General features: G+C 38.6%; 1 protein-coding gene across 2 annotated transcripts; it reads left to right on the top strand.

The window, feature by feature from the left end:
• The first annotated feature begins 2,915 nt into the window (after nucleotides 1-2,915).
• Nucleotides 2,916-11,290, top strand: LOC117950370 (mortality factor 4-like protein 1). 2 transcript variants are annotated; one of them, XM_034881343.1, is made up of 13 exons: nucleotides 2,916-3,143; nucleotides 3,621-3,667; nucleotides 3,787-3,854; nucleotides 4,163-4,249; nucleotides 4,487-4,567; nucleotides 5,123-5,148; nucleotides 6,018-6,106; nucleotides 6,994-7,095; nucleotides 7,937-8,025; nucleotides 8,566-8,568; nucleotides 8,778-8,950; nucleotides 10,016-10,100; nucleotides 10,752-11,290. In XM_034881343.1, exons 1-13 carry the CDS (start codon nucleotides 3,104-3,106, stop codon nucleotides 10,834-10,836), a joined length of 975 nt encoding a protein of 324 aa, XP_034737234.1. In that variant the 5' UTR covers nucleotides 2,916-3,103; the 3' UTR covers nucleotides 10,837-11,290. The 2 variants fall into 2 exon arrangements, with proteins under 2 accessions (XP_034737234.1, XP_034737244.1); XM_034881353.1 differs by lacking the exon at nucleotides 8,566-8,568.
• Nucleotides 11,291-13,572: the final 2,282 nt, after the last annotated feature.

Here is a 13,572-nt window from a genome sequence, read left to right as displayed (position 1 = left end):
CAAATGTATGAAGTGCTTTTATGCATGTTAAAACTCAAAACGGGTCCGTCGGGACCCTAACACCATAGGAAGGATATAAAACACTTTGAAACGGGTCAACACTGGGACCTAACATACACTCTGTAACACTGAACCAGTGTGCTCCCCTTGTTTTATGATTGTTCCTCATTATATAAGTTTCGGTCATACATGGAGGAAACTTTTTTTCAATAAAACTCTGTGTAATTTGTGGAGAAAGGCATAACTACAATTTTAATTTAACTCCTTGTTTTCACTGCAAATCACAAATGGGTAGATAAAACAAACAGATGCATTTTCCAAGTCTTCCCCAAATATAAATCTCTTTCTGAACAAATCAAACTTATACTGCTTATACTAACTACAAACAAACATACTCTGAAATATTCTAACCTTAACTTATTTTCCATCTACTTATATTTTACTATAATAATTTAATATTAGTAACTTGGTATTTGTTATTCTATATTTTTGTGGGTTTGTTGTATGATAAAGTGATAGCAGTGAAAGGAAGAGACACAGAATCAGCCAAGACAGCAGGATGAAGAAAGTGGTTAATAATAAACACAAAAAAGGCAAACACCAACAAGAAATACAGCATAACTTTGTATTTATTTCTATGTTTAATCTTATTAGTTTTAGGAATTCTTGTTAATTTCCTTTATAAACTTATGATTATTTGCACAAGACTTCCCCGTGAATGTAGCTGCTAAAGAAAATGTCTGTGTGTCTGTTGTTCTTGGGGAGGCAGTAGTTCAGTCCCTGCGGGCTTGGCTAGAGAAACAGAAGGTCAGCGGTTCAAGTCCCCAAAGGACCCAAGCATGGAGTGTGGACTGGTATCTGGAGAGGTGCCAGTTCTTTCTGGGCCACTGCCCAGATGACCTTTGGCACCAATGCCCCCCCGACTTCTCGCGGTGCCTGTCCATGTAGCTCTGATATCTCTCCAACAAAGGTCCTGTTTGTGCATGTGTGTGTTTTTTTGCTGGTTTTTGTGTAATGTGTGAAGTAACAGAGTGTAAAAAATAAATAATTTCACATTGGGGATCAATAAAGTATGTCTTCTTTCTTCTTGTTGATATCAGTCTCTGTTTTCCCCTGGGTGCAATGCAAAAGTGCTCTGGATGTCCATTAATCAGTGTCGTGAAAGAGGAAGAAAAAGTCATTTTTGGAGATGCAGTGAAGCATTTATTTTCGGAGTGAAATGTTAATTAAAGGGTCAAAAGTCAGTTACGGGCTTTATTTGACAGTTGTTGAAATCTCTTGGACATATTTGTTCTGCCTCCCTTGAGTCTTTTTGACATTGTTTAATGATTAATTGTCGTTTCTCATGCAGTCCCTTATCAGTAATCTCTACTGGACCATCTCATAATGTGAAATGTGTAATATTTTCACTTTCCCTCCTGCCCAACTTTGGAAACGATGTTTATTGGTCTTGGTAGGCAACTTCATAATGACACTGTAGTCTGCCTGTCTGCAGCTGGTAGCAACTCACTAGTTTGTTGTTATAGTCTCTTGCATAAAAGCTGTAACCGTCTCTGACAGGAGATTGACTCTATTACTCATCTACTTGCTGATGTGGTGAACTTCATTCTGACTGCACTACTTGATATTCCCAGTCATTCTTTGCTTCATTTGTCATAAAATGGTGAAACGTTGAAAATATGATATCAGCGCAGGGATGTTAAATTTGATTTAATGGTGCAGAGACTCCCAAACATCAGTTTAAGATTATGGCGTCTACTCCACTACTCTAATAAGTAATCATTTTGGACAATTGGTGGTCTGTCATTGCTATTAAAAATACAAAGACGGTCAAATATAAAATTCACATGACAATGACAACGAGACAGTAGACTAAGTTCAGAGTTCATGAGAAATATGGGATCTAAAAACCAGGTCAGAGGCCACAAAAGGCTGAGAAACACTAGTGTAGTGACGACACAAAAAGGCCATCTTCATTTCTGTCTGTTGCCCTTAATTTACTAAGTCTAAAAGGCGTTTATGAATTTGGGAAACCTTTGGAAGTAAGGGATCATACTGTACACTCACACCCAATTTGATATTGAAACCACTTTTTTCCTTGCAAGGACAGATCAAGGGTTATGATTCATACCAGAGAGGGTTGCTGAGTAGGGGCTATTAGTAAAACCAGTAATGACAGAACAGCCAGTACCCTCTGCTGGGCCTAAGGATTTAGCAAGAAGACTGGGCTTTCATATGTGTTTTTTATTTATTTTTATTTTTTTATTTATCTTATTTTAAAGTTGTTGTTTTTTAAAGTATTTTGGGCCTTTAATTCCACAGGACAGCTGAAGACATGAAAGTGGAGAGAGAAGGGGAATGACATGCACCAAAGGGTTACAGGTTGGAGTCAAACACGCGGCCACTACATCAAGGAGTGAACCTTTATATATGTGCGCCTGCTCTACCAACTGAGCCAACCTGGCCACCCGCAGCCTGTTTAATGGAATCACAATCAGTGTTGCTAGAGTTGCTAGTTGAGGCAATAAGTCCACATGAAGCATGGCTTGCAACACATGTTAGCATGTTAACCAGAACAAATTTAGAAGGTGATAACATGTAAGCTTGTTATGGAGTAATTCTATCCTCCCCTTTACTTAAGTTTTTCACTTAAGTAGAAATTTGAGGTACTTGTACTCAAGTATTTTCTCTTCATAGTAATTTCTACTTACGGTCCACTACATTTCAAAGGTAGGCCTAAATATTGTACTTTATATTCCACTATTGTTTGAAAGTTGTAGCTACTTGTAACTCAACATAAAAACTAATACAACTTGCTAAGAGATTATAAATGATGTTTTATCATAAACTAAACTACTTACTACTAGCACTTTTAATTTTAAAACTTTAAATAAATTGTCCAGATCTTGTCTGATAATTGTTTTTCCGAGTTTCATGAGGAGTACCCTGAACACACCACAGTCTAAGCGGCAGGCGGGCCATTCTTCAGCTTCTCCTTCGCTTTTGGCACCAATGTCGGAGGTGTTTGTTTGTGCCTGGAAGAAATGGACTCTGGCAATGCTCGAATTTGATCATTCAGAGATCCGATCAGTTGAGTCTGTGAATGGCGCCAAAACAGGACCCTAAACCTAAATTTCAAGAAGGTCGGTACCGAGAAAAAGCACGGATGTTACCGTCTGGAGGGGGCGGGTTTGTTGTTGTTGTTGATGCTGCGGCTGCTCTAGCTCGACAATAGTATTCTCCAGAGAAGGAGAAAGAGCCACCGAGCCTTTATTATTGGCCAAATATGTGGGAAATTCATTTAAAGCATAACGTTACCCAAAATTGACACATATTTAAGCGTTGTACCTTAAAATGAAGCTGAAGGTGTAGCTAAAACAAACGTTAACACCAGGCTAACAGCCAGCTAGCTAGCTAGCATGTTATTTATGCAATGTATGAGCTAAACCTTAATTTACAGCCCCCGACACGTAAAAGAGTCGCGAAAACCATGTCAGACCAAATTACATTAGTTCAAAATTGATCTGAGGAACTTCATGGTAGTCTACAAATGGCTATATTGTGGTTATTTTAATGTTTTGCCCCCCTTAGTCCTCTCATTTGTTTTTCTGTTCTCGCAGGTGAAAGAGTCCTGTGCTTTCATGGGCCATTGCTTTATGAGGCAAAGGTTTGTTTCAACACTAACGTATTTAAAGTGATGTGTTATTGGTTGATTATTAACTGCAAAACAAATGTGTGCCGACGCTTGACGCAGAACTGTGTTTGTCTTTTGTTTTTGTTTTACAGTGCGTGAAGATCAACATAAAGGATAAACTGATTAAATACTTCATTCATTACAGCGGATGGAACAAAAAGTGAGCATCTTGGATTTGATACATGATTAAGTGCTGACCTTTGAGCACTTTTCAGGTGTTGTCTATTTTGTTAAATGTACTTATATGAATAGAAATGTATTCTATTGTATTTCTATGCTCTCTTATACATGTAAGATGTCCTTGTGTATCTAGAAAGGCGTCTGCCAAATAAAATTCCTTATTATTATTATTATTATGAATATTATTATTATTTCTACCACCTTAGAACCCCAGCTGTAAATGAAGGCAGTGAAAACCTGTTTTTACTGTGATAGAGTTTCAACGTTTTGGGTATTTTTCTCTTGCAGCTGGGATGAATGGGTTCCTGAAAGCAGAGTTCTCAAATATGTGGACAGCAACCTTGCGAAACAAAAAGAGCTTCAGAAGGCCAATCAGTGAGTTTCCATTTTTGTGTAGAGATAATGAAGAAGTCATTTGGTTAGACATCTGTTACTGTGCATGTATATTTTCCTCAAATAGCTTCAACATTAGCAGAAGAATATTACATCATTTGCATTTTGTCAATTCAACTTTGAATAGGGATTTACAAGTTGAAACATAGTGTTCCTGGCAGTAAAACATTTTGAGGGGATCTATCTAACAATGCTCACTCTTTTTTTCTTCCATTCCAGGGACCATTATGTTGAGGGAAAGATGAGGGGTTTAGCACCAAGCAAGAAGATTGCTGCTGTGCAGCAGAAAAATGTTGATTTGTAAGTGTTCACCTTGTTTTCCAGCCTCTAATAATCCAACATATTGTTAACATATCATGTAAGTAGAAATATTGTTGGCCTGACAGTGTATATTGAATGGAGTAATGCATGCATCTATACACTGAATAAGGGCCGGGCAATATATCAATGTTATATCGATACCGCGATATGAGACTAGATATTGTCTTAGATTTTGGATATTGTAATATGTCTTTCCCTTTTTTAAAAGGCTGCGTTACATTAAAGTGATGTAATTTTCTGAACTTACCAGACTGTTCTAGCTCTTCTATTATTAACCTTTACCCACTAAGTCATTAAACATTTCTGGAGAATATTTATCTAAAATATCATTGTGTAAATAACATTTTGTTAAAGCACCAATAGTCAACCATCCAATATCGTCTCAAATCAACATTGAGGTATTTGGTCAAGAATATCGTGATATTTGATTTTCTCCATATTGCTTCGCCCTTTACTGAATGTAGTTACAGTGCCACAGAGTATACATGTGTAATGTCATGTTTCACTTATTTTGGCCTTTTTTTTGCATCCTAGGAAAGTGAAAAAGGCAAAGCAGAAGAGTGAGTAAAACTTTCAGCATCACATGTTAATGGCAGCTTTAAAGTAATTTTTCTTTTTATTATCTAAAATCAGAAATTTTGACCGAAAGAAAAGTTAGTTTAGTCATCAAAATGGGTCAGATGACTATGAAATGGTCATCTGGTACTAGCCATTGGTTTTTTAGCAACTTCCAACATATCTAAGAGTTGGTAAAGATGTCCCATGAGTGTTAGATTTTAGATTATGTTTGTACTTTACAGAGAGCATTGAGAGTATTATCACATGTTTTTTCTGGCAGTGCAGACTAGGATCTCATGAGAATGGTATTACTCAATCAGAATACATGTCAAGTTTGCCTTTTTTATATGGTGATATCAGCTAATACATTTGTGAATTCATGACTTTCAATTGTGTCATGCAAAGTATATTTTCACTGTAGCCACTTGTCATATTTAGCCTTTTATCTAAAATGTGCTTGTGTAACATGTCCATGTTGTAAAGTAATTTGGAGACCCACTGAATCTGAGAAAAAGACATTAAGAGGTTGAAGTACTTCTTTTTTGTACATGTTCTACAGACTAAATAATGAGATGTTGTTAACCTGCTCATCCTTTATGCCCAAAAGCACAGTCCTATTTTGGGAACTTGTTATGGATCTGCTCAGTGCAAGAAGAGATTTATGCTGAATCCCATAGACTCTTTATTAAAACCTTCATTTCTGGCGGCCAGACAGATATAGAGGTTTACTCCTCGACGCAGCAGGCCCAGGTTTGACTCCAACCTGCGGCCCTCTGCTGCATGTCATTCTCCCTTTCTCCCACTTTCATATCTTTAAAAAAAACAACCTTAATTTTTACATAATTTATCAGCTGTAATGTGTCTTGTTTAGCCCCAGGGCCGGGTGAAGGCACCAGCAGCGGAGAAACGCCGCAGGGGCCGCGGAAGAAAAGGGCTCGGGTAGATCCCACTGTGGAGAGTGTATGTATCATCAGTAATTGGGAACCCTGTGGACACACATAAAGTTACCTACCTAATTATATTGCTTAAATAGTCCATAGCTTGACATTTTGTTTATGTACAAACCTGGGGCAAAAAATAAACTGCCTTTGTTCTAAGAAAGCCATTTTGACCACTAGGACACTGTACAGTCATAGATTCAAACCACAAGTGATTATTTGAATTAAATTCATGTTTGCCTCAGAAAGCAAGAAATGTTGGCAACCTTCAGCCAGCAGTAGAAGTACACATGACATCTATAAAAACCGGGGTCAACAAAAGATTACTCACGTGACAGTACCTCCGTCCTTGTAGACCGTTGAGGGTTGAGGCTGACTGCAGCACAGAAGAGCATCATTCTCTTCTAAAAGGCCTGCTGGCAGTTTCCAGCAGCGGAAAAAGTGTTGGCATACTGCCGTATTATTGTTAAAATAAAACACCACTTATTTATCCAAGTTTATTTGGCATTGACTAATATGCATGGCATCTGTTTTGCTTTATAAATCAAGATATTGATATAATTCCGGTGCCAAAATGATAGAAAAAAAATCACGTCCATTAGAAAAATTAAATAAGAACTACAACTGCAATTTTTAGTATTATGAATTATAATACTAAATGTAAATATATAATATGATGAAGTGTTGGACCTATCTGCTATTACTAGCGCTTTCCCCCCCTTTTTTTTCACCCTTAGAAAACCAGTACAGCAGTTACAGCAGCTAAAGCTGTGCAGTGTTATCTGTTCTAGTGTGCGTCTTTGAGAGAGGAATCTGAAATGTTCTCAACTGAACCGTTGACACTGTAGAGGAGAAGGAAAAAGCATTGCTGCTCCCAGACACCCACTGAAATACTCTATGTGTGCCCAGGAGGAGATGTTCACCAACCGTGTAGAGGTGAAGGTAAAGATCCCTGAAGAGCTGAAACCGTGGCTGGTGGACGACTGGGACCTCATCACCCGACAGAAACAGGTGGGGAAACCACATGCACACATGCATGCACGCACGTGCGCTGTAGGCAAGATGTTCAAAGCTGCTGTATTATGGACGTATGATGCTATACAGGAACTACATTCCTTTCAAACTGTACAACTAGACTGTACAACCACAGGGTTGTAGAACTTTTGTTGTTGTGTTATCGGTGTGTCTGTCTCCTACACGAGAACACAATAACTCAAACACAGTATGATGATCACTTTTTGTAGCAACTTGTATACATTGGCATATTAATTTTCCTAAAAACGTCTTTAAGATAAAGATTTCAACGTGTGAATGTAGATTTACTTCAGCTTTGATGAGTTGTGGATGTTAGAAAGTTTGTTCCACGGTAACATAAATGTCTGTATATTACAAATTCTTGCTTTAAAAATCGACATAAGTTGAATCATGGAAATTACTAATTAAAAACCTGTTTTTAATATTTAATGCTGTTGGAATGAAGCAGAGAGTGAAGTACTGTTAACACCAAAATCTAGCCTGAATTCTTTAAATCTTTTCAGAATGTAGATTGATTCCTTAACTTGAGTTTTTTAGAATTAGATCGGTTTAGCTCATGGTACAGTATACTGTGACATACTACCACAACACTGTGACAGGTTGAGATGCCCTTCAACGCAAAGATTTAGACACTATTGTAGTTCTTTTTAGACATTACTGAGCAGAATTTGCCATAGAAGCTCCACTGCAACAGGTGGTAGAGTTGCAAGTTGAGAATATGTGGAGACAGTTGTGCTTTGCATTATCTTCATAGTGGGGAACACGTTGACGTTTTGTAAATGTAGCTGACTAAATGAAGGTTTTCTGTTGCTTACAGTTATTTCATCTGCCTGCTAAGAAGAATATAGAGACCGTCTTGGAGGACTATGCAAACTATAAGAAATCAAAAGCAAACTTGGACAATAAGTAAGAATAAGCACCCTAACTTTCTTCAAATTATGTAAAAGTAGAAAAACATCGGCATCCCTGCCTGTGTCCAACTCATCATGCCACCTGTCTCACAACGTCGACACAATCTTGTGCAGCTTACCCCTTGGTGGTGCCACTAATGCATATTATGTACTGTTACCCCAATAGATACGCTACTGAAATTTGACATGTTTAAATACTAAATACTATAAATAAAGTATTTTCAATGTTTCAGCTCATTTACAGCAAAACATACATGCTACTGGCCATATTCCTAAATATGCAGCATTCTGTACATGTGTGGTCATTTGATGTTATTCATTACAGTAGGTTGTAAAAAAATTGCTAACTTGCTAAGATTAGAAACTAGCTTTAAATTCCAAAGTACGCAATAAAAAGCATGCCCAGTTTGATCTAAGTATTGGTGATGTACGGTAAAGCAGTCGAAAAGACTACGGATTACTCACATTTTTCTTTTCTCTCATCCTAGTTTATGACTGAGAGACAAAGTTTCACATTTCCAAATTTCTTTCCTAGCAGGTGAACACACCAGACTGGCCGACTTTCAGCTGTTTAACCTGCAGCACAGCACAACGAAAACCCAACGTTGACAATAACAAACCCTTTCCTATCTAAGGAAAGTTTTTGAAATCTGTACAATTTGTGGCTCCTCAAAGCTGCGATCTGTGATGTCACCATGGAAACTCTCTCCAGAGAAAAATGTGACTTTTTCTCTCCCCTCTACATAGGGAGTTTGCAGTAAATGAAGTGGTAGCAGGGATTCGGGAGTACTTCAATGTCATGCTAGGCACTCAGCTGCTGTACAAGTTTGAGAGGCCACAGTATGCTGAGATCATGGCTGAACACCCAGACATGCCGATGTCTCAGGTGTACGGAGCGCCGCACTTGCTACGCCTTTTTGGTAGGGACCCTGGACACACTGTGAAACACACAAATACACACTAGACATCGCCACAGGCCGTCAGCATGCATACAGCTCACACACACAGGCGCACACTGAGCCATGGCTTGGGGCTGAGTTACATGTTGGATTGCTTTTAGCGCCCACCTGTACTACTATAAGTGATTTGTGATTTAATCCTTTGAAAATTCTTCTCATGCAGGTGGCAGTGGCTGTGGGATTGAGTTAAATGTTGCAATTTTTTAGTTCTTTAGTTCTTTAAGTCTTTTAGTTCAAGCTATTATACCAATATTGTTGTGGCATTAACGATGACACACCAATGGTTTAATCGGTCCAAACACCCACACGAACACCACCAGTTGCCCAATCTCTGTGTTCTTGGAGCAGCTGCTTTATCTGCCTGTTGCCCCTCTGTCTGTCTCGTTCTTTCCGACTCTTGTGAAGCTAGTTCTTCAACCCTCAAATTCTAAAGGCTCTTCTGTGTTGCATATCTGCTCTATTCTCCATAATTACGTTACTCCAAGCTTCTTCCCTTGTGAGCACCTCCACTCTTCACTATTCACACACTATGCTCCGATCTGCACACTACTGTAGCCTTCTCTAACGCCACTACCGTGCAAGCCACAGGCGTTATTTTGTCCGTTTACATGTAGGTACATAACTATTGATATGATCATAACCACTATAGTGCTCAATTACCACCACACATGTTTTTCTGATCTTTGGGAAACACTGTATTCTATTTTCTGTATTAGCGAACAAACAGTTATTCCCCTTTTTCCGTGTAGTTTTTAAATTTAATATCCGGGGAAAAAGCTATGATATAATACGTATCACTATTGCAAATAAAAACAGCCTATTTTATTCATATTGGGCACCTACCTGGTACCTGGGCACTTTGGCTATTTTAGGTCAAAAGCTGTGTTTAATGCAAAAAAACACCTGTATCCCAGCTTTGCATTTACACAGTATTTTAAAATAAAAATGTTTCATTTATCTCCTTGCCTGCAGTCTCCTTCTGCATTGTTCCTCACGTTCTGTATGCCCCCCCCCCCCCCCCAACAGTTCGTATTGGAGCCATGCTGGCCTACACTCCACTGGACGAGAAGAGTCTGGCTTTGCTGCTTAGTTACCTCCAAGATTTCCTCAAGTAAGGTTCAACTCCCAACACACCACCAGAGACATATTTGGCTGATTCTCAACTGTAATGTTACATCCACATTCGTATTGGTGCCTTCAGGCTTGTTGCAAATACTCGCAACATGAAAATTGATTTTGTGCTCTGGAAATTATTGCTGCTGTGACGGATGTACACTCAACAGCATTTTATGACTCACGGATCCAATGTTTAGGTACTTTTTATTTAGATTTGATTTTATAGAGGCTTCTATCCTTCAGTTATTACAATCGTATTGTATTGTATGCCAGCATGACTTTGCCGACTGATTAGGATAACAAGCATTTGTAGAGATCAGTGTTAATGCAGTCTGATTATCAGCCTGAAAACCAGTGGCGTATCATCTCACAGACATATTTACACAGATGTATTCATTGTCCTCGTACACTGGGAAAGGCTATTTGGTTCAAACGTCTATGGACACCCTGCTAACTAAATACATTGAAAGAGAGAAGTTTCTATAACTTCTTTTATCCAGCTGTCTGGCGTTATGTCACTTCTTAAACAAACTTGCCATTTGTTGAGGGCAACACTCAAAGTATAGAAATACAAAGAGCAAAATGTTTCAGCAATTACCATTTCTGTCTCACTCCAAGATGACAATCAACTTGACATTTTCTTTAGGTACCTGGTGAAGAACTCCTCCACCCTGTTGAGTGCCACTGATTACGAGGTCGCGCCCCCAGAGTACCACCGCAAGGCGGTCTAAGAGCGCTCTGACCCCTCTCCCACAACAAACAACCATTACTACCCGAGTGCAAACGTGGATGAGACTTTTCACTTGAACAGATAAACTTCCTTCACAAAAGGTTTTAGGAGCTTGTCACAGTTATGAAGTAAAAAAAATAAAAATTAGGCTGACTCCTCTTTTCTCTCCCCTTTTCTTTTTATTTCTCACTTCTTTGAAAAGACACAAATGTATTTTCCGTCGACAAGTTACTGTTTCCACAAGCAGCTGTTTGGTGTTTTTGTGCATTCCACCTGATAGATATTTGTTACTGTCGCATGTTTGTATTTATTAGTGTTTCTTCTGCCACATGAGGTGCAATTTCTTGCTAGGCTACATGGTCAGCACATCAGCAGTTGATGATTTTGTATCGGTATCGTTTTTTTCTATTTGTATCAATTTGTAAAAACAAAACAAAAACATGTTTCTACACAATTTCTTCATTGCTTACTGTGTTTTCTTCTTATACGATTTCTTGTACTTTATTTATTGTCATCTCTGTTCTTTCAAGATACATTTTGCAAAGTGCCAAAAATGATGCAGAAACGTCTCACTGTGCCAACGATGTGGTTTCATACATGCAAAAGCATCCGTCATTCGTGTGTGTGTTTAGTTTGGGAAAAATATACCGTTGTGAAAGTAGCAGTAAAAACACAATTATCTGTTTTAACATCTTCAGTTGTAGTAAAAGTATAGAAATATTGAAGTAATGGCCCCTAATCAAATTAATAAAATATTTTAATCACAATTTTAGTACATTTACTCAAGTCTTGTACTTAAGTACAGCTTTGAGGTAGCTTACTTGTACTTTATTTGAAGTGTTTCCTTTTTATGTTACTTTATAGTTTTACTCCTACAACAATTCAGATGCAAATATTGTAGTTTTTACTCAGCAGCTTTAGTGAAGCCTGCTAGTTACTACAAAGATTCTGATTATTAATACACAATATATATTATTAAATTGCTATATTGTATATATACTGTAAATCAACTTATAAATTATACCATTATTAAAGATTAAGCTACCACCAGTAAATAAATTAATTAAAATGACCTTTACCATCTGCAACATTAAAGTAATGTTACCTATACAGAAAAAATATAATCTACTAATAATAAATGCATTGGAGATTTTAGGGGGACTTGAGCCGCCCCCCCCCCCCCCCCCCCCCTAAAAAAGGGCCTACAATCGCAAACAATTACAGGTTCAAAGGGCTTAAAACCAGTTTAATATCCTGTGTCGCCCTCACTGATGCTCTGCACCTGTAACCCAGTCAAGGAAAGGGTTAACAGAAACGTAGTGTTGGCCAATCGGAGGTGCTTGTGCCAGACTCCCGCCTTTGGCTGAGTATCTGATCCGTCCAAGGGAGAGCAGGAGCGCAGTTGGAAAGTTTAACGATGGTAGTCCCCAGAGAAGATGTTCTTTCATGGCGCAGAGTAGAACCAACACGGAAACATAAGCAAGCAAAATTGCTGAATGTTAGAACAATGTGTCAAATTGGTTATTACTGAGACTTATGAAGTCTCCGGTTTAGATCCATCATAGTGTTAATGGTGTCAAAAAACATTAGCTGACGTTGTTCAGCAGCTAGCTCAGAGATTTTGGGCTAATTAAATTACAGATTTAGCATCGGGAGGCCCTAAATGTCAGATCATAGAATCGCCCCTGAAAAAATTGATTTTGAAATGGGCCATTCTGAGCACTTTTAAATTTGTAATTTAAAGGTACCATGGCATGAACATCTCACTTTTGATGTTTTTAAACATTAATATGAGTTCCCCTGGTGGCTAGAAATGGTGATAGGTGTAAACCGAGCCCTGGGTATCCTGCTCGGCCTTTGAGAAAATGAAAGCTCAGATGGGCCAACTTGGAATCTTGCTCCTTTTGAGGTCGTAAGGGGAAAGGTTACCTCCCCTTTCTCTGCTTTGTCTGCCCAAAGAATTTGGCCCACCCTTGAGAGAGAGAGAGAGAGAGAGAGAGAGAGAGAGAGAGAGAGAGAGAGAGAGAGACAACATGGCTTTCAAACAAGCAAAGTGGCAGTTGGTCAAGGCCACACCCACAGCCTCCACCTTGCCCCCCCTTTCTCCTCCTCAAAAGCTACAAACTCAGAAGCCCATTGTGGGACTGGCTCTGGTGGCTGTAATTCTGCACCAAGGCTGAATTTTGAGAAAGAGACTTCAGATAGCCTATCCGACCTTTAATTATATATTTCGTAATGCAAAATGCCCTTTTTTGAATGCCAGCCTTTTTATTTGTGACAGAGCGTTTCTACACTGATATTGCTACTTCTACGTAGGTAAAAAGTCTGAATACAGTAAACGTATTTTCTTCTAAGATTTGGGTTAGACCTTGGGTTTTACTAGTAAGTTATTGAGTGTAAGGTTCATAACTACAAAACCACCAAAGTAGTTAAGCTAGGTAATCCGTGACACAACATACAGGTAACTAGTTAACAGACAGTTTAGTTAGTTAGTATCATTGTTTAAGATTTACTAACAATAATAATACCAGGTTGTTAATCGATGTGTACTTCTTCCAAGTGTTTCGAGCTTCAGGTACGCCTGACGTCACGCCAGGTTTTTCCTGTCCTGTCTTGTAGCCTACTGTCTCAGGAAGGATGGCTCCTACTTCTCCCAACGACACTTTACAAGGAAGTCCCGCCCTCCGACGTCGCCGAGTGGATCAAAAGTACTAAAACGGCGCATGCTTCGGTTTGA

The sequence above is a fragment of the Etheostoma cragini genome, chromosome 1 (assembly GCF_013103735.1).
Source record: "Etheostoma cragini isolate CJK2018 chromosome 1, CSU_Ecrag_1.0, whole genome shotgun sequence".
Taxonomy (NCBI): Eukaryota; Metazoa; Chordata; class Actinopteri; order Perciformes; family Percidae; genus Etheostoma; species Etheostoma cragini.
Note: the sequence above shows the minus strand (reverse complement) of the source record. Positions and strands in the feature narration are given on the sequence as shown.

Excerpts from the sequence above, each read along its gene's own strand:
- LOC117950370 (XM_034881343.1), top strand. The coding sequence starts at position 3,104 with ATGGCGCCAAAACAGGACCCTAAACCTAAATTTCAAGAAG. Across the intron at positions 4,250-4,486 it reads GAGCTTCAGAAGGCCAATCA|GGACCATTATGTTGAGGGAA; the intron begins GTGAGTTTCCAT and ends CTTCCATTCCAG. Across the intron at positions 5,149-6,017 it reads GAAAAAGGCAAAGCAGAAGA|CCCCAGGGCCGGGTGAAGGC; the intron begins GTGAGTAAAACT and ends TGTCTTGTTTAG.